The sequence below is a fragment of the Odontesthes bonariensis genome, chromosome 9 (genome assembly GCF_027942865.1).
Source record: "Odontesthes bonariensis isolate fOdoBon6 chromosome 9, fOdoBon6.hap1, whole genome shotgun sequence".
Classification (NCBI taxonomy): Eukaryota; Metazoa; Chordata; class Actinopteri; order Atheriniformes; family Atherinopsidae; genus Odontesthes; species Odontesthes bonariensis.
This window is the reverse complement of record NC_134514.1, coordinates 19,082,584-19,105,095: the sequence shown is the minus strand read 5'-3', so window position 1 is coordinate 19,105,095 and position 22,512 is coordinate 19,082,584. Positions and strand designations below refer to the sequence as shown.

At 43.1% G+C, this 22,512-nt stretch overlaps 1 protein-coding gene across 1 annotated transcript; it reads left to right on the top strand.

Moving 5' to 3' along the window:
* The first annotated feature begins 795 nt into the window (after positions 1–795).
* Positions 796–21,758, top strand: tlcd2 (TLC domain containing 2). The gene is made up of 4 exons (XM_075473525.1): positions 796–1,426; positions 1,689–1,771; positions 4,922–5,004; positions 18,804–21,758. Exons 1-4 carry the CDS (start codon positions 1,248–1,250, stop codon positions 19,188–19,190), a joined length of 732 nt encoding a protein of 243 aa, XP_075329640.1. The 5' UTR covers positions 796–1,247; the 3' UTR covers positions 19,191–21,758.
* The last annotated feature ends 754 nt before the right edge of the window (positions 21,759–22,512 follow it).

The following is a 22,512-nucleotide window of genomic DNA, read 5'->3' as shown; positions in this document are numbered from 1 at the left end:
AGGAAATAAAGAGAGGCCAACATCCTCAGACGTTAAATGTTTTCCAAGCAGAATTAAACTGTTATCCTACAAAACATGTTTAGCAACTCATGGCTGGAATTATCTGCATGTTTCGCATTCCTTTTGTAATTTAAGTTTTTTATTTATTTTTCAACGGACTTGATGAAATGAAACAACAGGCACGTTGGCACAGATGTGTGAAAGGCCCTCACCTCAATCCAGTGGGCAAGGCATCCAGACTGAAAGAGACACAAAACGAGGTCAAACGATTTCTGTTAAAAAATTTCCGCTGATCGTGTATCTTTTAGATGGTTTTTAAGATTTCGTGATCATTTTTGATCGTTCACCTCCTTGTAATTATTTTGTTAGTATTATTATGTTCTCCTTTTTGAAACATGCTTCTTTGTAACCAATCTGTGACTGGCTGAGGTAAATTTGGGTCCAAACTTTTAGTTGATTTCCACCTCTTTGTTGCAAAACTATCCCTTTCTGATCATTTTTGTTATTCCTTTTATTGTTGTGACTCACTTTTGGGGATTTGGTTTATGTCTCGTCTATTTCCACAGATGTTCATTTACTCCTCTCCTTCGCCTCACTTTCCAGTCTCTCTCTGGGCTTGTGCATTTAATCTGGATAGGACAGAGACATTTGAATGGGAGGGGGGTGGTGGTAGATCATTTCCGACAGCAATTGAAGGGCGCTCCACACGTAAAACGTGCTCTTTGGCCGCGCCTCTTTATAGTAGGGCGGGGAGAGGCTGCTTGGTTTCTGTTGATGTCAAAAAGTTACACAAGCAAGGGGATGAGGCTTTACAAAAGGGCGGTTTCACAACTGTCAACAAGGCTTCAAGTCCACACTCACCATTCACGTCCGGCGCTTCTGCGTGTGACCACAGAGGTTTAACAGTGGACTCATTTAGAAAACTAGAAATCAGTGTTTTAGACTGTGTCAGTGGGAAATCATTTGTCCTCGCCTTCTCCTTTCTTTTTTTTGTTTGGACGGTTAACGTGAAAAAAAAAACGCTTTTTGAAAGCCTCTCTGAGTCCGGGTGATCGGAAATGACTGAAGAAACACCGGCATGTTAAAGTGATTGTCTCGACCGTCGCAAACAAGGAGCCCGCTGTCGCGTGTCGGTCTGGGCCGTGGTGCTACGCTCGGAATTGTCTCCGCCGCTTTCCAACCGCTCACATCGTGGACCCGCCGGCCTGTGAAACCTCCTCGCTGCTTTAGACATAAACCTTTCAGCAATGGAGCTAAGTTCTGTGATTTTAACCACCGGGGGCTCCTTCGCATTCTTCAGACTTGTGAATGCTGGGGTCGGTAAACTCCCCATGCCCGAGTCCGCCTGCAGGAATGCGTGGAAATGGAGAAATATCTCCACATCTTTCGTGCACAGTTTCATCACGGCGATATGGGCTGTGCTCTGGTAGGTCGAACTCAATAAAACCCTTTTCTATTCAGATTGAAAATGATTGGTTTTGGAAATGTTGAGTATGTCGCGAGCGTGTTGGTTAATGGTGTGCCTTTAATCACTGTGTTTTTACCTTTATTTCTGGTATTGCATGCTGTCATTTGTTTACCCACGTCCCATAAGCCTCTTAAAACTTGTTGAATTGAGTATGAAAGTGTTGCTGTAAATGTTCCCGAGACCGAGACATTTTTTTTCACTTCTGTGTCCATCTTTTCAGCTTTTTCCTTCACCCGCAGATGGCTGAAGATCTGATCGAAACCCACTCTGTGTTTTCACATTCTCTGGTGTCCTTTTCAATCGGTGAGTAGCATTTCTGAGGCGTTTAGGCGCGGTCGAATTGAGTTCGTGTATCTGAATATTGAGTGTGTTTATCCCATCCTTTGGGAAGGCGCATCTGTCCTCCAAGATGCACAAAGCAATGCTTCAAAGCAAAGCATGCAAAAAAGATCGATCTATCTTAGATTAAAAACAAAACAAAAACTGTGGAGTTGTCTGTCGCCACTCTAACACAACGCAGCAGATCTGTGATGAAATGTGGGACAATCGGACATAGTGGAAACTTTTCTGACAGGGCTGCTGCACATATAGCAGACATGACATTGCAGGCGCACTGAACAAGACACGAGTGACCGCTTGCTTTGTCCGACAGCAGCTGGCGCCGATTAGGCCTACAACTGTTAACTTGAACCGCTCCGATTATATCAATGAAATTGTTCACAAACATGCTGACAAATAAGGAGATCCAGACCAAGTGGATGTCCTGAGGTGTGTGTGTGTGTGTGTGTGTGTATATATATATATGTCACTGAGAAGCCGGGTGTTTATTAAGAGGGAACATTTACGTGCATGGATCATTAAGTGCATATGATTATGTCCTCTGTAGCCTATAGATGCAGGAGATGAGGGTTATTTGAATATTGACCAACTGTGTCAATCTTTTTCTTTGTTGGTGGTTGTGTTATCTCTGCTCATGAGCTTTACATACAGCTCTGAGATAATGTTGCACAGAAACTCCCCATAAACTCAATGAAAACAAGATGTCATGAATAACCAGTCGCCTCATTTTTGCTGGGACAGCTTAACAATCATAGCAGACTTTGGCCTTTTAGGTGGGGGGGCTTAAAGATAGATGAACTTAACCGAAGCTTACTTTAGACAGAGAATGGCAAAAGGTGCAGCCACAGTACACTTTTTTTAAAATCATATGATTGTATAAAAAATCTTTTCTTGCAAAGAACCAGGAGCCATTTTCCCAGCCGTAATGAGTGTCTCTGAGTGCTCTGCAAAATAAAGTGCTCGTGATCCGCATAAAACATTTTACGAGCTGTTTTTAAAAAAAAATATATAATAATTTTATTAGCCCATGCTCCTATTTGCCTTCAAGTTTCTTGAAATTCAACCTGATGGTGTTTTTGATCATCTTTCTGTCAGGGAAACAGACAAACGAATGGTCCTACTGGTATATCGGTGCAGGCTACACCAAGTATCGCCATTTACTCTCTGTAAACCAAGTTATAGGCTTGTACAAATTAAATTTAGTCTTAACTTGATTATGAGTTCTCAAACCTTGGAGTGCATGCTACCACACATTCTTTAGATGGCAGCTGGCCATGTTTTTCCTCTTTCTCATTTATGTTTCAATTATTCTAGAGCAACCAGTACCACATGAGCACCCTTAAATCTGCAATTTTTTGGGGGGGGATTTGTGCGGGGCAACCAGGGATCCCAGAGGATTCCCGGGATGTTTGACATTCTTCCAGGAATCCCGACCCTGGAAGCTGGCAAACCGAGGAGCAGTGTTGGTATGTGAAGATCAATGAGGGGCATTATAATCAGTCCCAGGCACCAGGCGTAACCCCTTCATGTGACATCACCAAAATGGCAGCTACGCAAAAAGCCAGTTGATTTATGCAAGCCGTCCACATAGGATGGCCGTGGTAACAGAGCTTAGAGTTGCCCCCACGGACACGTGCACTTGAACCGTCTCACCAGATATATGGTGCGATTCTGAGACCTCTCCCAGTTCTGAGGAGAGTGTTGCTCATTCTTCTTCACTGTGTTACCACACTCCTAACCTCACAGTGACGCGCCATAAGTCATTCTCCCCTCGTCCACTAAGAGGATGTCTCACACCTACGGTTAATGTTTATGGGTGCAAAACTGAACATCTGTCATTAATGCTCACATTTTTACGTTGCTTACAGTTAAGAGTCGTTCCTGCGCTGTTTCACTCATTCGCTGTAACTGAGTGGTGAGTTAGCACCAATACAAAAAGGGATTGAGTGTTGATACAGCACAACAGAGTACCTATAATGCGATGCAAGTTAAATGTTTGCAGACCCAAAAGCATAAAGCCGCAGCAACAAAGTCATTATCAGTCGAAGCCAGATATCTTAATCAGGTTTTACAGCCATTCTAGCAGTCACTAAGGTCATGCATCGACCTGAAAACATGTGGCTTGACTAACTGGTTTTTAGATAGGATTGATGCTTTAATTCAAGCATTCCACTGTCTATAGACGGTCTTTTAACTGAAAAAAGCATTTATGACCCATATATAGATTTTTTTTTTTCATTTTCAAGCTTTGGGTTGTAAGCCATTGAAAGTCAAGCCGCGTCTGATTCCCTGCTCTCAGTGTGAACATTAGCTGTACAGAGCCTGGGCTTCACATTGGCATCGTTCCCATGGTGCCCATCTTGGGGGGAAAAACAAGATCCATTTCTGTGTCCCCTTCTCATTTGTAACACCCGCTTGCTTTTAAATGCATAATTGTCAAGCACTACTGAATGCATGATTATAGATCTACAAGGGCAAGATATGAGATGTTAGTTAAGTGGCACTCAGTTCATGAAGTCACATCCTCTGTTTGACTGATTATGGTAAGAAACCTGAGACAAACTCCACCCTGACAGTATTGATTTGAGGTTTTTCCTCTCCATTTTTAACACTGACACTGTAAGAATAATTATGCAGACCACTTCATGCAAATACACCCAGATGATATCCCAGATTATTGGTTCTGCAGCAGGTGGGTTTTTTTTTTTTTTTGCAGCGAGAAGAACCCAAGCATGATGTCACATCAACAAAAGGGTCCTGGTGTCACATTTCCAGCTTAATGGGGTTATTCCAGGCTCACCAAAGCCCCAAGCTCCCTCGCATCTCGCCGTACCCATGCTCAACCTTTCATTATTTTTCCAGTATTCTTTAAAAGCTGTCGCCATGGATACAGCTAGTGGCGGGGAAGGGGGTGGGGGTGGCGGATATGAATAGCCCCACTCCAAGAAGCATCCTGGTTGCCGTCGCTGTCGTCATGGAAGCAGGGCCCCACTGACACACTTGATTAGCTCAAGGCTGCACTTGTCCAAAGAATCTGTTGCGTTTTGGTTAATTAATGATTTGCTGAGCCAGAAGATGACATTAACTCTCGCCAAATGTGGTCTGTCCCCACAGGTTACTTCATTTATGACTTCTTTGACATGGTGTGCAACCAGAAGCTGAGTCAGTCCTGGGAGCTCCTCTTTCATCACATCGTGGTAGGTGCTCCAAACATCGTCGACACATAAAAACAAGCTTTGATCCAAGACTATATTTTGGCCAAAGATTTTTCACATTGACTATTGCAGTCCGAAGCTTTTCAGCGTGCGCTTGTAGCGGTCACCCTTGTGCTTTTTTTTTTTTTTTTTTTTTTTTTTTTTTTTTTTTTTTTAAATTTACGCAGTGTTACCTGACGTACAAATGATGCACTGATGCACCTGTAGGAAGCACATGTGTTAAGAAGGACAAAATACAGGTCTTTCTTGTCCGGTTACAAAGAACAATCATTCTACTATGACAGCCTCCCCCCACACCCTCGCCCTGAAGCATTCAACCTTCTTTCAGTCCTTTGGGACATTAAACTCTACTCGACTCCATTAGTTCACACGATTGCCCAACAATTACTCAGATTCAAGTGAAAGGCCGTCCTCTTCATGACATGGTGATCCTCAGCATGCTGCCATGTTGAGAGATGCTCTCCTGTTTGAGGAAAGAAATTACCAAAAGAAATAACCTGAGGTAACCTCCAGCTTCATGGCCCACATCCAAAACAGTGGCATGATGTTGTGGATCGCTTTCTGTTGCCAAGCTCTTTCTCTCATTGTCGCATATTTTTCAACTCGCCTCACAGAAAATGTTTGCTTAAGGAGTTTGAGTAGATTTGTATTTGTATTTGGCTTCTACTGCATCAAACCTAGAAGTCGTATGCACAGAAACAACCCGCATCAAAAACGGGAACTTGACGATGGGAGCGTCTTTTTACAAACCCACAGGGGGAAACGTCATGATCTCCCAGCCCACACGCCTTGGTCAAATGATAAAAGTCAAAGATTTAGGAATTCCCTGTTAAAAAAAAAACAAAAAAAAAACCCACAAGGAATGATAGCCAACACAACAGGGAGCCTACTAAATGTGTGCATGTGCCTGCAGGAAAAGTCGGAGCATTTCTGAGATTTCCTTTGCTGGTTTCACCTCCATCAGTAGAGTTCATTACACATGAAGAATTATTTTGCAAACTTTTAAGGTTGTTGGTCATTAACTTTGAGAAGCATTTTGAAAGCTAAAGGTCTGATTGTGGATTTGTTGTAAAAACTTAAAATCTTTCCTCAAGTGAATTTATTAGGTGTTGTGTTATACGTTGCTAACGATAGGGGCACAGTCCTTTTTATTGTCATTTAATAGACGGTGTTCTGGTGTGGAAAATGTTGATACTCCCTTGGGATCAGGTCTCAGAACCAGTTCCAGTGATGGCCTTTTATTGGTGGCAAAAGGCTTGACAGAGTCAACTAGAAGGTGGCTGTCCTCTGTTTTTCGGAAAGTCTCTTCTTTTTCTCAATCATTTCCTGTAAGTCCAGTGAATGGGTGCTTTGGCCAGCTGGCCTCAACTCGTCATTAGAGTGTGGGAGGGATGGAGACTCTTTCATTCACATGGCTCTCTGTTCTTCTCAGGGAGCTAACTCTTTGTCTCCTTATTCCATTTGCTGCGTTCATTGTACCATCATCAAGACTTTTATTCATTCTTTTCTCCGAATTTATTTATTTAATTATTTATTTTCACTGCCCGATTTCTTCAAGTCTTGTGCAAGTTGTTCAAGTTTCTTCAAACTCTGCCAAATCGTACCTTCTTTCTTTTATATCCACGTCCTTTTCATAAGTTTGTCCTAAATTTGGTTTTGTGCTCAAAAAGCAACACAACCAAGTCAGGGCTTGATATGCAAACGCTGATCATCTGAAGTCTGAACCCAGCAGGACCAGCGTCTCATACAGCAGAAGGCTGCTCTCTGGTTAAGCTCCGCCCCCATTTTTCTCATATGTACAACACTAATAAGGCAACCTGTCGTTGCCCGGATGATGACACGTACAAACCCAAAATGTAAAGGTAGGAATGTGGTTGAATAGTGGAACTCTCTGTGATGAGGGAAGCAACACAGTGACCTGAAGTTATTTAATGAGGTACTTCTAGCAAACGTCCCAATGTGAATAAGTCACGGTGCATGCAAAGCATTCACGTGTGAGGAGACAAACAAGATGACATCTGATGGTGTGTCGTGAATGAAACTTTTTAATTAATTAATTTTAATTAATTTAATTTGCACAACAATACAGGTCAGAAATGACTGTTTCTTCTTTTTTTATTTTTTTTATTTTAAACCTTTGCTGAATGTTGTTTCCCTGCAGAGTCGGGAGGTGGCCTGTGTCTGAAAACAAGTGTAAAAATACATTTTGAGTGTCACAGTAGCCGCCACACCTGTCACGCACTCTCAGTGGCGTGATATAGTGAAGCGCAATATGTACAGTACTGACATGTTGGTCTAGTTTAATGGCAGTAACCTTAGCAAGTACAGCCTTATAATAACCATTAGAGAGTTTCTGGATTGTAAATCAGACTTTTATTTTTCCCGACCAATCCCTGTTTGATCTATCAAACCCTCTATTCTTTATTGCTGACCCTCCTGCTTCCTTGTTTAGGTTGTCTGCTCTAATCCACACATAAAGATGGCTTCTCTTTGTCTTCACGTCTGTAATCGGCTGAGAGGGTTTCATCTGTTATAAAAGTGAATGGTGAGCCAGCATGTGGTTTAACAAGAGAATTGCTGATCTCTGTTCATGCCATCCGGGAGAAATTACAGTCAAACATTCCATGGAAAGTTTTTTTCCTTCTTTTTGACTGAAGTTGGGATTACAGCTTCTTATTGCTGTCTGAGAGAAACGCGGGCCATGCCACAGTCACTCATGCCTGACAAGGTCCTGTCTGCAGCAACCTTTGGATAATGGGAAGATCTAAAATCTCTGCTACAAATAGCGCTGCCTCTTATAAGTACCTTAGATTTTCTAATACATTGTCGACATAAAGTGCCATTCAGGGCTTTTGAAAAGCAATGATACGATGATAACCCTTTTCATGTGACTGAGCAGTATGGTGTGTAGTTTTTAATATAGTTTGAGCTGAATTTACTGGGAAATTGTTAATGAGGTACCAAGGTTTGTTTGCTGCTCTTGTAAAAGAAAAGAAAAGCCCTTGAGTGTGTTTTAGCCTCATTTGCCCACGACTCTTGGAAATAGTGAGCTTGTAATTAAAAATGTGAGAAGAGGGATGCCAAACGGAGGCCAAAAGGCAGATCATTTTTTCCAAGAAGGAAAGAACTTGAGTAACAGTTGCTATATCCAACTGTTCTCTTTAGAAAATGTGATAGATGAGACGCACTAGAAAGACCAGGGATCAGTTTAGTCCTTCTGCCCTCTCTTTGCCCTCTCACATGCAGGGGTTTGAAGTTTTGCAGCACGTCTGCTGCTCACCCCTCTCTCATTAAGCAGAACTTGGTTATCTTCGCACACACGTGGGCCAAAGTGGACGCCCGTCCACAGCAACTCTGGGCATCGCAGGCTAATTGGCTCTTTAAGCTTCAGTGCTGACTCCTGTCTGCATTATGTAATCTCCATCTAAAGCCGTGGGCATGTGGTGTCACCTGCAATTTCTTTAATTGCAAAGATCGACCAAAGTGGCAAGTCACAAATATAGAGTATAAGTGACTTTTCAGGTATAAATCACAACAAACGTAGAACAGTGACTGCAGAAATTGTATAATGTGCTCACTAAAAGTTAAGTTATAGTCAAGGTTTTTAGAAGAGGTCGTTCAGCCACCAAAAAAGACTTGTTACAGACTCTCATTAATTATTAAGGTGGGTGTTTTTTAGCCTCTTTCCACTGCTGGGTGGTACACACTGTATACTGTAGAAACCTGTTGAGGAGTCGGGTTGATTTCCAGCCGCTGATGCGACACGTGAATGTGTTTGTAATCTAAAAATCCACATTTTCACATCTGACTGCAGTCCGGTCTTGGTCTTCGTGGTCTTGTACCAACCTCAGACACGAATGGTCTCAGTTTACCAGCAATGAAAATGGATATTTGTGGGAGGAGTGTGAAGCAGTGTCACATAGCCATCAGGGGATGCCACATTTAAAGCTTCAACATACTTTGGTTGTCACAGCCAATGTTACTGGAAGTCTGCGACAGATCATCCATATCCTTGACTTCTCCAGAACTTGATTAACCTGTATCCCCATGTTTGTCATTTGGTTTATTAGGTCTGTACTTGGCTCACTATAGCTAGTCCTTCCACTTTGTCCTGCAAGAATGTTAATTAAGATTGTTGCCTTTTTGTGCATAGAACAGTTGGATCATCTCGACTGTTAATGGCAGCAGCATTTACTATTTATGTTTTTGTTTATTGGTAGCCAGAGAACAGATGTCTATCTAGCCGTCCACAATCTGTGGGTTCTCTCGCTCCTCCTTGTTGACCCACACTTTGGCGTGACGCACCACGTGGAACGAGCGTTACTTCGCCACGTCTCCAGTTTCAACATCACGTTTGCACACCACAAGCTGCTGGAAACTCCTTTTTGTTTCAGCTGAAATATGAGTAAAACAAACAGCTGAGTGAGCTGAGATGGCTTGTGCAACACAAAGACAACAATATCATGCCACACACTGAGGACAATGAAGGCCAGTGGCAGAGATAACACATTGCAAAACAAAGTGGAACATGTGCATCGGATTGTTTTGGGCCAGGAGTGATTGCTACGTGTGTTTGTGTGTTAGTCACTTTCCTTGTCTTCTAGGCGGGAACCCCACGGGTATCCCTATTCTGTGTGTATCCAGACAGCAGGGCAGACATCTGGTCTCCACATGAACCTCAGGCTCCCAAGAGCGACACACACTCGCACACACACACACACAATACTTCCTGACATGGCTTCGGCAAATGTCCGCTACCCCCTCGCAGTGTTTCTGTGCTGCAGCCCTACTCCATATATCACACACGCTGCCTTGTTCTCCACCCCTCTATCCTGGTATGACTTCCAAACATCTCCCCCATTCCCACTCATCCACCTAATCTGCAGCTTGTTCCGCCCCCACACATGGCTACGAACCAATGAGAGCCTCTGTACGTTGGTAAAGCTATATCTGGTTTGTGTGGCGAGGTGTCTTTTCTTTACGCCCTCATGGTATGTCCTATATTGAGGAATTTCCTTGTCCATTGTTTCAGGGTCAGAGGCAGTTCACTCTGATCTAAGGCAAAGGCAACAAATAATGATATCCACCAAATTATGGACGTGCCTTCTTTTGTAAAGAGGCACTTTTAGAAGCCTAAAATTTTACTGTTTGGAGTAGTTGGGCAAGTCGGGTCTTCTGTGTTAACAGTGTAAATGTAGAGCCATGAAGTTGAGGCATGAGTTTGTTTATATGTATGTGCATTTGATGGTGGGAAGCTTGCATAATGCCCGCCTGTGCAAACTGCACTCACCAGAGTAATACTGAACATCCAGAGTGGCAGTAAAGACAGGAAAAAGGGAAGTGTTGTTATTCTTTTGGAATTTGAAATGAAAGAACAAATGGTCCAATCTCAAGAGCAGAAGTTTTGTTTCTGAAAATTGAAGAGTTGAGAGCGCGTGCGGAGTCAAGACTGTGCAATAAAAAGGTGTTTGTCTGAGGTGTGGATGAGCGCTTACAATGCAGTGTCTTCGGCCCTCAGGAGTCAGAGAAGAGCGGTTATTGCACAATCATACATACTCGTGGCATTACTTCCATAACTTGCCCTAAATGAGGGGAAAAAGTAGTTGGGCGAGGAAAGAAAGTGACGTTTGTTCCAGTTGGCATAACGACCAGGAATGCTGTTAGTGGAGCTATTTATCCAATAGTGGGTTTAGAGAACGGACGGAGCTGACGCTTGGTAAACTGAGATTCTTTTTTTTTTTTTTTTTTTTTTTAAAGCAAGTGCCGGTGCCACACCTGTCGACACACCTTGAACCAAAGCATGAAAAAAGACTGAACAAACTTGGCTGAGATCCAACTGCTTTGGGAATACCGGAGTACTTTCCATGTGGGTGTGAAAGTATGTGAGAGTATAGTCACAGGGTAGTAACAACCTTAGATTGAGGATTTGTAATAGGAGGAGTTAAACATTTCATTGTTGTTGTTTTTGTCGTGTGTGTGTTTCATAGCAACGTGAGATTTCTGTCGTTAGTATCAGGGTTTTTGTTCTCATGTTAGTGCTGTGTGTGTAAAATCATCTGTGTGTTGTACACTTTCATCGCTTCAAGGACTATTTTGGGACTGAAAAACTACGCTCTTAACACAATTGTTGAAAACCTTTCTGTCTTCAGGAAGCAGAGTACTCACACACTCACAAAAGGTTGGTCCATAAATCTGTACAAAGATCTAAATATGACAGATTGTGGTTTGTTTTAGTTTTTTTCCTAAGAATGAATGCTGAAACTGCGGGAGCCAAATTTAAATGTTTTCCGGTCTATCCAGTTTTTGTGCCAAGTCAAACTAACTTACTGCATCCTACTGTACACTTATTTACTGCTCAGATCTGAGACTGGTGTCAATCATCACATCTAATCTTCAGTTTTAAAAAAAAAAAGGAAGTAATTTCTCAAAATGATAAACAGCTCCTTTCAAAAGCCCCTTTCACACTGAGGAATAACTCGCGTTTAATTCGCGAATTTAGCGTGTCCGCTGTTCCTTTCACACGGCCGACCCGGGCTGGCGTGTCAACTCGACTCGCCTTTCAAAACGCGTCGGACCCTAGTCCTTTTGCCGAATTTGGTGTGAAAGCAATTGACGCGGGTCGGACGTGGGCGTGACGTGAGGAGTTTAAAAGACAGAATGGACAGCTGATTCAGAACAACAGCGACAGGTGAGGACAAGTTTCACTCTGTTTTACATCAAGTTCGAAACATTTTTGAAGCTGGCCAACTGGGGAGACAAGGAGGTCCGCGAGCTCCTCAGCCCCCGAGCAGAGGACATTATTTACCGCCACATTTCGGGGACGGTGAAGGATGGACCTCTGCTGGAAGGACTGGCGAGAAAGTGCCTACGTCATTGTACACGCCCAGCATTTTATGTGTTTCGTGTGAAAGGGGCTACAGATGCACAGTTGAACATTTCTGTATAAGATCACGTTGTTTCCAAGGTGTTGCTGATACAAGGAAAGTCATACAGTTTTAGGAGTTTACAGGAGCATAATGGGCACAATGTATATTCGATGTTTCTGAAAAGGCACTCCTGGTTTTTTTTTGTTTTTTTTTTTCTAACCTCTCTGAGAAATGTCACAATGGCTGACGCATACACAACACCGAAGTCAATGCAAGCCACTGCTCACCCTGTCACACCCAGTGCCTGAATGCCTCAAGTGACCACAATTTACCAAAAGTCACTCATCAGTCATACGATGGAAACCCCCCCTCCACACACACACACACACACACACACACACACATACAGTTACAAATGAAAAGCCACACATTGCTAATTCCTCATATTTACCATAACTGTGTTTGTGCGCATCCCTTGAGTTTCTGATCAGATGTCTGTGACACGGAGGGGCTGAAGTGGTTTACTGTGCAGCTGTCAGCTGACCAGAGTTAACACAGGCTGCATGATAGTTGTTAAGACCACCTTCCCTGGGTCTTGAGATAAGCCAGTGTCTCTTCAAACTTTGGACTTCCTCCGTTTGCTTTGCGTGTGTATAAATACTGGCTCAAGCCCCCCCCCATTTTCTTTCATAGACTGAGCCTTTTTTACGGCCCTCCCACCTGCTCATCACCCCATTGTTGGACTACCTATCACCATATGGCTGTCATGTCTCCACTGAGCTTCCTAGAGGTTTCCTTTCCATCAACTTCACAAGGCTATTTCCTGTCTCTTTATGGCCTTCACTAAGGAAGTGCTGCCTGTCCATTAAGTGAAACAGTGTTGTGTTCTTAGGTGCTTAAGAGGACGCCCATGTAAAGTGAAGGCCTCATGCACTGAAAACAAATCGGTGAAATGGAAAACGTTACAGGAGGATTCCTGTGGACAATAGATTCTCCGACTCTTATACCTTAAGGTGCTCTTTGAGTATGTGGCCAAAAACAGCCTTGTCCGGGAATCTCTATGTCTGTGTCCTGCACAAACATCTTCTTTTACTTACCTTACCTACGGTCACCCTGACTCAGAACTCTTAGGTAACACGGAGCCTAAATAAGATATAGCTTCGCTCACACGTCTCCTGTTTTGAATTATGTGCATTATGTATTTACATCGACACCAAACATATAACTCGCTTTGCCCTTCCCCCGTTTCTGGATGAACCAGAGCTACTTGGTTTTCCCTCCCGAGATGAAAGGTTTTTGTGGTGAGAGAGGTTGTTGTCCTGTTGTCCCCCCCCTTCCCACCAGGCCTGTTTACACTCCACCCACCTGTTTTAGACCACGTCTGACAACACCCAGACACCTTTGACCCCTCCTGCTAAGAGAATCTAGAGGAGAAGTTGTTGTTTTTTGTGGGCTCCGAGAAGATTTCACACACAGACGCTGGTGTAGACCGCGTTGAACTCCTGTGATGACCTCCCTCAACTTCCAGCGCCATCTTCTTTCGTTTTTTTTTTTTTTCCCACGTGGCGTCATTGTCACTCAACGCCCACGTTGTCCATTTGAACAAAAGACTCGCCAAACTTGAAATTCTCCCCTGACCGAGCCTGGTTGAAAAGTAATAAGCTGAAGAGAGTGGAACCGGTTTAATATATTAAGTCATATCTTTGAGTCTACTCCAACTGTTTAAAAATAAAAAAAGCGGGTCATTTTAGATAGACAGGGCAGTTTACAAAGGAATACACATGAGTTGTGAATAGCCGCTTTCGGACAGACCGTTCTAAGAACGCAGTTATCAGAACTGTCCTACTCGAATTTCGTTCTGATAACTGTCCTTCCCCAGCGGAACTGTTTCAGTCTGCATTCGCACATGAGTCGGGACCAGGTCGGGACTGATGCGCCGTGCGCAGCCGTCTGCGTCAGCGACGTGTTACTTTAGCCGTTTAGCGCCACATTCAACAACAAAACAAAACCCGGTAAAAGTAAGGAGAGAAGAAAAAACACCACAAAGAAGCTAATATGGAGAGCGGGGAGGCCACCGTGTTTATGGTCTGCATGATGGTGATATTAATCATGGACGATCACATCAGGCGTCTAATATCGAGGCTGGAAGAGCCCACAGAGAGAGTCAGGAGATGAAGGCTCGAGCGCAGGTGATACTTTTTCATTTCATGAAGGAAGAAAGGAGAGCAGAGCACTGCAGACAAAGGAGACAACGTGTAAGTTTAACTTATTAAACACCCTCCAGTTGTGTTTGTGTCGTATGAGTAAACATTTCAGCCGTGACAGCATGACATGGGGCGTAGCTACCAACCACCAAACACCTCCGTCAGATGTGTTCCTATAGAACCCTGAAAAGACCCAGCCTTGGAGAAGTAGCTGAAAGGGTTATAGGAACTGAGGGAGATAGCCCCAAGTTCCTGTATGTCCGAATGCGGGAGAAAACGGCCCCGCGGATTAAAAGGTTATTAGAACTGCCAAAGGTTCCTACAGTCCAAAACCGGCTACTGTCTGTTGCTCGTGAGGTGTGAGGGGTTAAAGTTGGACTCGGGTGAATGAGCAGGTGCTATCAACCCTCAATTCTGACTGCAGGCCATTTTTAGACAGTCTCCACCTGATTGCAGTAGCATATAAGAAGAATAGTTGAATTCTTCTGCTCCATCTCATATTTTGTTTCATAGACGCAGCATGCCAACCTGCTGCTGCCTAATTCTAAGAGATTAACCAAATGCGTGATACACAAAAATGTGCTTTGTCTGTGCACGGCCCATAGGAGAACACTTGCTTAAAGGGATAGTTCGCCTCTTTTGACATGAAGCTGTATGACATCCCATATTAGCAATATCATTTATGAACATTGACTTACCCCCCGCTGCGTCCTGTGAGCCGAATTCCAGCCGAGTTTTGGGGTCCACGAAGGTAGTCCGGCTAGTTGGCTGGGGTCAAAAAAATAAAGCGTTTTGCTTCTCAAAAAAATATCCGTTCAAAAGAGTAATACATTTGCATCACAAAATGTTGTCCAGGAAAAAGTCAGACCTCACTTCGCTTGGCGCTATTTTTGCCTCCCTTGATATCAATGCGTCCAATGTAAAACTGTGCAGACCGAAGAGCAGACCAAGCAGTCCCCTGCTTCCGAGCAGTAAACACCGTAACAGGTGCAGCTATCGCTAGGTGGCTAGGGACTAGGGTCTCCTGTCGGCGTTCTCCTTAGAGAACAGATTTCCATGGTGGGTCATTTACAGATAGCAGCTAATATCTACCATCTTGGCAAAAGTTTTTATTTTTAATTTTTTTATGTGAACCAGACTTTGATTTATTGTCAATGTATTTTCCTCCTGTGACACTGATGGCTGAAATTGACGGGCCTCCTTTTTGTCAGTTTTTCACCATCTCCATATCACTGTTTTCCGTGGTCACCCACCACCTTTGAACTCAGCGTTTCTCCCCTGAAATTTAAGAGTTGAAGGTCTCTCACCAGGGTTTAGAGAATGCCTAATTGAGCCCACGGGGAGAACGATGCAGGGAACAAACACACCTCTTTGTTTTTCAGCCCTTTGCCTTGATTTCACACGGGTGGCTAATATGTAGGTTTAACAACCAGAAAGAGTCTTTATATTCCTAAGCTAAATTAACTTTAAAAGTTCTTTGTTGAGTTTGGGGGCAACAAAAAGCACTTGAGATGTCATATAATGGTAAAGTATCAAAATTTGACAAAGTAACAGCAAAACATGTACTCCCTTTCAGCTTTATATACCCACCCGAAAAATGTGCTGTACTAAATGGAGGAGTAGGACACTGAGGGGTGAAACTCAAGAATACAACATTTTCTGTCCTGATTGTTTCTTTTGCTCATCTTTTCATCAAAGCTAACCCTCTTTGTTGTTGGCTGTTTGCCCAAAGCAATATTCAAATGATCAAATTATTCACAAAATCTTCCCGTTGACATATTTCCCTGAATATGTTGGGTTCTTCCCCTTTCAAAATGCCGTACCATATCACGTAATCTTCCTCAGATATCTGAGCCATACGTTACACTTTCAGTTAAGTTGTTTTGTCTTTTTGACTCACCTGCCAGTCGTAGATGAAATAATTACCCCCAGTTGTTCCAATGCAAACTCATCTTAATCCTCTTCTTTAAAAACATCTGTGATTCTTCATACTGGCATGTCTTTATAATTTCTAACCGTTTGGTACAATTCCAACTCGATTTATTTGCCTGACAAACCAAAGTTTAACCTGCATTTGGCCTTTGACGTGTGCTAGTTTTAAACACTGTTCAAATATGTGTTTTGGACCAACAGAGTTTCCAGATGAACCCTGCAGGCTTTGCTGCTCTATGTTAAAAAAGAAAAAAAAAAAGCCATGCTTCAGCAGAGCTTTGTCTAGCAAATCCATCTAATGCTGAATCAATTCCATCATGATAGATCCAGGGGCTGGCGAGGGAGGGATTAGTGTGAGTCCCCCTCAGATTAGAGTGTTGACAACAGTACTGACAGTGGGAGTTGGCCCCTATTCTTTATGGATGACCAGCAGAGACCCCGTCCATGCTCGCACAGATCAACAGGATCATTTTGGCCAGCTGCTCGGCCGTAAGGGGACGTTTCACCTGATGATGACTTGATATGGTCTGATCAGCTTTCAGTCACTTCGTGCACCTGCCAGGTTATGGTTGAGTTCTTGGTTTTATGGTTTTTCAGAAACCTTGGAAAGCTGACGGATTACTGAGCTTAGAGTTTTTGTAACTTTGAGAGCTGCTGTATTATCTGTGTTTACAGGCGACGGCTGACTCATTGGCAGATAGAACATGAACAGAACAAACGCCAATAAAAGAGCTAACCACCATAAAACGAGACACGTGCGAGGCATTTTATGTAAACCTCCGGAAGTATCTCATATTGACCAAATGTAGAAGGGGTTATGTGCGCATCCACTTCTTTTACAACGTCCTGATGTAACTTCAAGCCTTCGTTATCAAATCGCTTTATAAAGGCATTGTATAAGGGTATGTTTTGACCTCTACTGTCCCGTGTTCTGTCCCGTGTTTGTTTTATCTTCCAAGATCAGATTAGACTTTAGATGAGCCCGCTTCAAAGACCACTACTTTGTGTGGGCAGCAGCTCTGGGCAGGTCTCGGTATGTTTGTACATGAATGAGTGGGGTTCTTGTTTGGTTGTATAGCCTGAAACAGACCTCTCCCTCAGATTTTTTTTAAATTTACTGCAGGTGTTTTGATTTAAAAAAACTGAAAACAATTTTGTAAATGTGAACAATACACTCGTTTGTTTCCTCATCTGTCAGCTCTTTGCTGATCTTTTTAAACAGATGTGATTCTCGCTCTGATCGTACTTGTCAAAATGGGTTTGTATTCATAACGAGGTGGCGAGTTTTGTTTTTAGTTGGTGTTGTAGGCATCACAAGTATGCTGCTGGTACTAGTTGGTAAACATCACTCAGTGGATGATGTATTGTGTGTGTCAAATGATAAGAATCTGTCCTGTTCATCTCTGCTCCCTGTTACTTTGGAGTTGTGTCTGGGCGGTTTGCTCTCACATTTGTCACAACATGGAGGATTTGACTCAATATCCTGTCATTTAGCATGACTCAATTTTATTTTCGTCCCCCTGCTCAGCATTTTGGATTCAGTCTAAAGCCGAAAGAAATTATAATGGCGAGCACAAATACTGATTACGGAACTTTTAAGCTGCTGCAATTAGATTAAAATGAGTTTGAGCCCCTGAGATGTATTTCATTGGTTGTGTTTAAAAAAGAAAGATTACATGAATGAAAAATTATGCGCCTTTATTTAGGTTGCAGTTCCTCACACGCCCACTCGTTACAAAACTCTTTATCTTTGAAACGGGTCACCTTACCGGGAGATTTCAGAGTCCGCGTCAGAGAGGCACCTGTCCTCCCAAAGTGCCGAATGACCGCCCGGCGCTGCAGCGTGATCTCACTTATTTGTGAGCGTGTGTGTTGTCCGTGCGTGTAGCTTCGAAAAAAACAAAACACTTTGGCCCTGTTGACACAACTGTCTTTGATGTGGCAGGCTGTTTGCTGCTAAACACGGTGCTTTCACTGAGATCAGTGTCGGTGTTGCCATCAGTTTGTCATTGAGCTGGCAATGTGATTTGGATGGTAAGTGCTTAGCCCGAGTGAATTAGGGTCCTCTCTGAAAATCTTTTAACTCCTCAAATGAGGAATTGATTGTTAAAGGTAATATTAGAGCAGCAGTGCCTTTTTAGATATGCTGACAGCCATCACTTGTGCTGTGAAAAGTAACAGGATGGATTGTGGTCCCTTTTTAGAGCCCTTGTTTCTTTTGGTTGTTTTTGAAGGTCAAACCTCCCCGTTAAGGGCATATCTTTAATCTGAATGCCCAAGCTGTGCTCTGAATGAGGATTTTTTTATTTTCTTTTGGATCAATGCAACTTTAGACCATCTGAATGATATTTTGAGTTTTTGGGAGCATGTTGGATAAAGCTTTTCCCTTCTGTCCAAACACATCAGATTCTCTCTGTAATTCGTTTCCACCAAACTGCTCAGAGTGCAGTCAGCAGACGGGGCTGCCGTGACGTGTTGCCTAAGGTTACCGTTTTCAGCGCGGTTCGTTGCTGCCACCTTGTGGAGATGAGTTGTCAGTTACGTCACAGACTTTCATAAGCACTGCTCAGCAGAAACGAGCTGTGGGAGTGGTGACCTTTCGAAGGAATCGCAGCGGAAATATGTAACGTAAAGAGGTTATGTCACCACCTCTGTAGTGTTAGAATCAGCAGATGAGTTTTCTTTTATGAAGCAATGGATGAGACCTTGATCACTTGATGATGTTTTTTGAATGTCATAACCACACTGTAACTTTGTCTCTTTCTGTCCTCCTCTGCAGGTGATCACCTGTTTCGGCCTCTCTGTGCTGTCATGTCGCTACGTTGGCTTTGCCGTGGTGGCCCTGTTGGTGGAGGTAAACTCCGTGTTCCTCCACCTCAGGCAGAACCTGCGTATGGCCAACATGGCTACAGGCACCCCTTACCGTGTCAACGCCTTGATCAACCTGGGAACGTATGTGGTGTTCCGCATCAACACGCTGGCCTGGATGACCCGCTGGCTGGTGCTCAACAGGGACAACGTGCCTCTCCTGGCTTACACGCTGGGCAGCGTGGGAATGGCCATCATGACGGCAATGAATATTGTCCTCTTTTGCCGGCTCCTCAGGAGCGACTTTTTAAAGAGCAGCACCCGGGAGACGAAAAAAGAGAAGGATAAAGAGATGTAAACTCTTTATTACTCCGCATTAACACCCTGTGGCTGAGATTTGGTACCGTTTTGCCTGTGTGTGTGTGTGTGTGTGTGTGTGTGTGTGTGCGTGTGTGTGTGTTGCTGGGGGGAGTGCGTGTGTGCGTGTGACGTTCTCATAGCTGGGAGACAGAGGGATATGTCCATCTCTCACTGTGGACAGGTACATGCACTGTATAAGTGTAATCAAAAGGTCTCACTTAACACACTGATCCCACATCCCTTATGCTGAAAGAAACAACTTCCCCTCATTTGCAGTTTTGACTGTTTGTGTGCATCTTCACACAAACAATACAATGCCTTTTAAAAATGTCACCAAACGCCTTATTGTCCACTGGGTGTTTCAGCTAAATTTAGCTTGTGAAAAGTGAGGATGCACTGCTCATAAAACAAACCCTCCAACACACATGTACACAGCCATTAAAAACAAACGGATATTGAACATCTTTAGCTACATCATAACGATATCCTTTTTGTTCCTATACTGTATAGATATGAATATGTTATATACACATTATGCTGTTTTTTTTTGTTTGTTCCTTTGTTTGCCACTGAGTTTTTAAAAAGTCAGTGGGACGCAAACCCTCTTATTGTTTAACACTCGCACTGCAGAGGTGAATGTGTTTTCCACCAAATCTCCTCAACTAAGAACCGCCTGCTACCTCAGTAAACATGTAACAGTCCTTTGCCTCTTCCTAACACCTGCTTTCCTGCCAGTGTTTGGCAGTTTGTTAAATCTAGCAAAGATACTTTGAATTTACATATAAATGACATAGTCTGTATACTAAAATTTAGGTATATCCAGCTAATCCTCAATTAGATTACAACTATTAATAGATAAATACAACTCAGAGAAATACTTTGATGTAGCGTTTGGGGGAAGAAGAACAAAAAGAGCAGATTTTACTTTCACAAAGTGCATAATAGAGTGATACTTAGAGCGGTTTTGTAATGGCCATATGGGAAAGATGATTTAGCAAACATGAATGAATCAGTCATTGCTGGCTTTATATTATTTATTGTTATAATAATACAGTTAAACCCTTATACTTAAAACAGCTTGTAGCCCTCAGGTCTGGCAACAGCACTGTCCACGCACCACGTCTGTGTGTTAGCAGATCCTAAGGTGATAAACCAGCATCGAGCAGAATCTGACTCGACTGGTTCAATGGATCGATTGCAGTGACAACAGGGGGAGACGGGTTCCCACCCCAGTGACATCACTGTCCATCAGCAGTCAGTGGCAGATACAATATGTCCGACAGCTCACGCTGGCTGCTGCTCATGTGAGGACACTTAAAACCCTGTGAAATGACCGGAAGAAGAAGAAGACAAAAACAAGCTAAACGACAGCGTTGCGCTGCTGTGCTCTGCGATGGCTTTCAGTCTGCAGTTGGAGTTTTCAGACAGGCAGGAAGTTCCTTCGTTCCTCCGCATCACCTCAGTGACCTCGACACGACGGCGTCCACACAAGATGTTTGTGTTTTATAACCTTTTTGTAGATCTGTGCCATCCTGCCTTTCAGTTGAAAGATGCCAATAAGGGGGAATAGATGTGAGACAGGACCGAGGTGGAGGTCTAAACCGGCAGGTCTGAGATCTGTGAATACAGCAAACTGTTGTGCACATGCCTGCTGCTCAGCTGCCTCCTCTTCCAGCTCCTATCATAGGCTCGTCGTCCTTATATGGCAATGACATTTTTTTTTTTTTTTTTGTGTGTGTGTGTCTGTGTGTGCGCAATCAGTGTTTCGGTTAATTTGTGTGTCTTTCGTAATTTATTTGTACTAAAAACAAGTCGCAGATTAAAGATGAAATGGACACAATATTCAGTGAGTTTTCATGTTGTAAAAAACTGTTGATTATAGTGAATTTTTATTTTCTATTTTTTTTTAATGCCTTCACTTAGTGGCTGTAACGGTGGACCTTTTGTCATCTCGAGCCCTAAAACCAGGCTTTCCAACCTTCCAAACAGCAGCATGTTCAACTTGTGACGCGAACATCTGTGCTTGCTGATCGAAGGAAACAAAACCTTTGTAACCTTTAAACTTACCTTCTGGTCCAAGCACTTAAAGCCGATTAAGCGGCGTGAACACGCTCCACAACTCAAAGTGTTTTCTCTTATTCTGTGCGCATTAAACTCTGAACATCGCTGCTCTAACAACATGGCGCTGTGTTCGGATCGTTCTTGTCAAGGCTGATTACCAGCCTCCGGTGAACATCAAGGAATCTCCCTTTTTGCATTTCTGTCAATAATGTTGCTTTTAAAAATGTCCTTTGAGTTTTCTTTTGGGCAGCTTTGTGGTTGTAGTGAAGACAGCTGGTGATGTTTGAAGTTCTTTTTAAAAAGCAACCGATTAAGCGCCGTGAACACGCTCCACAACTCAAAGTGTTTTCTCTTATTCTGTGCGCATTAAACTCTGAACATCGCTGCTCTAACAACATGGCGCTGTGTTCGGATCGTTCTTGTCAAGGCTGATTACCAGCCTCCGGTGAACATCAAGGAATCTCCCTTTTTGCATTTCTGTCAATAATGTTGCTTTTAAAAATGTCCTTTGAGTTTTCTTTTGGGCAGCTTTGTGGTTGTAGTGAAGACAGCTGGTGATGTTTGAAGTTCTTTTAAAAAAGCAACCTTACAACTGTAAGTGTGTCGTATAAAGCTGCAATGTTATTGGAATCATGCCCATGTGACACCATTTGTTCCTTGCTTTAATGAATCGCGATGAAATGTCACTGTCGAGTGCAGATGCTGCCACATATTAATGTCATGGCAACACCGTGGGGCCTTGGCCAAAACAAGCTATTGTTCTGCTTTCTACACTCCACCTCCTGCCCTTTTGGTCTGGCTTAGATCTCCAATCACGACCCCCACGTGATGCTCTGGTTTCATACTGTTTGCTGGCTGACACTCGCAGAAGTGTTTCAGGATGCAGTTGCAGAGAAAATGGCAGCGGTAATGAACTGATGTTGCGAAATTGCCTCATATTCCTCATCACGCACAGTGAATGTTGTATTTGCTGCATTAATCCTCTTCTTTTTTTTTCTTTAAATGGTCTCTATTTGAAAACAACTTGGCACATTTTTCTTTTCACAACCGAGCTCATCCTGTTGTTGCCATGTTCTGCTTCATCTACGGTAATGATGACTGAGTCGGGTGCAGAATAAGACATAATAGCCCAGGTTATGACACCACAGGCTGGACTTAGTTGGATCATCAGCATATATTGTTTTTCTGCACACTTTGGCTTTATTTCGCTTTTGTAACGGTTTATTTTGGTCTCATCTTTGTTTTTAAATCTTTACCCC

What these genes read in the sequence shown, in the direction of transcription:
- tlcd2 (XM_075473525.1), top strand. Translation starts at nt 1,248, where the DNA reads ATGGAGCTAAGTTCTGTGATTTTAACCACCGGGGGCTCCTTCGCATTC. An exon ending in TCTGGTGTCCTTTTCAATCG is followed by an intron (nt 1,772 to 4,921) that starts GTGAGTAGCATT and finishes CTGTCCCCACAG; the next exon opens with GTTACTTCATTTATGACTTC. An exon ending in TCCTCTTTCATCACATCGTG is followed by an intron (nt 5,005 to 18,803) that starts GTAGGTGCTCCA and finishes CCTCCTCTGCAG; the next exon opens with GTGATCACCTGTTTCGGCCT.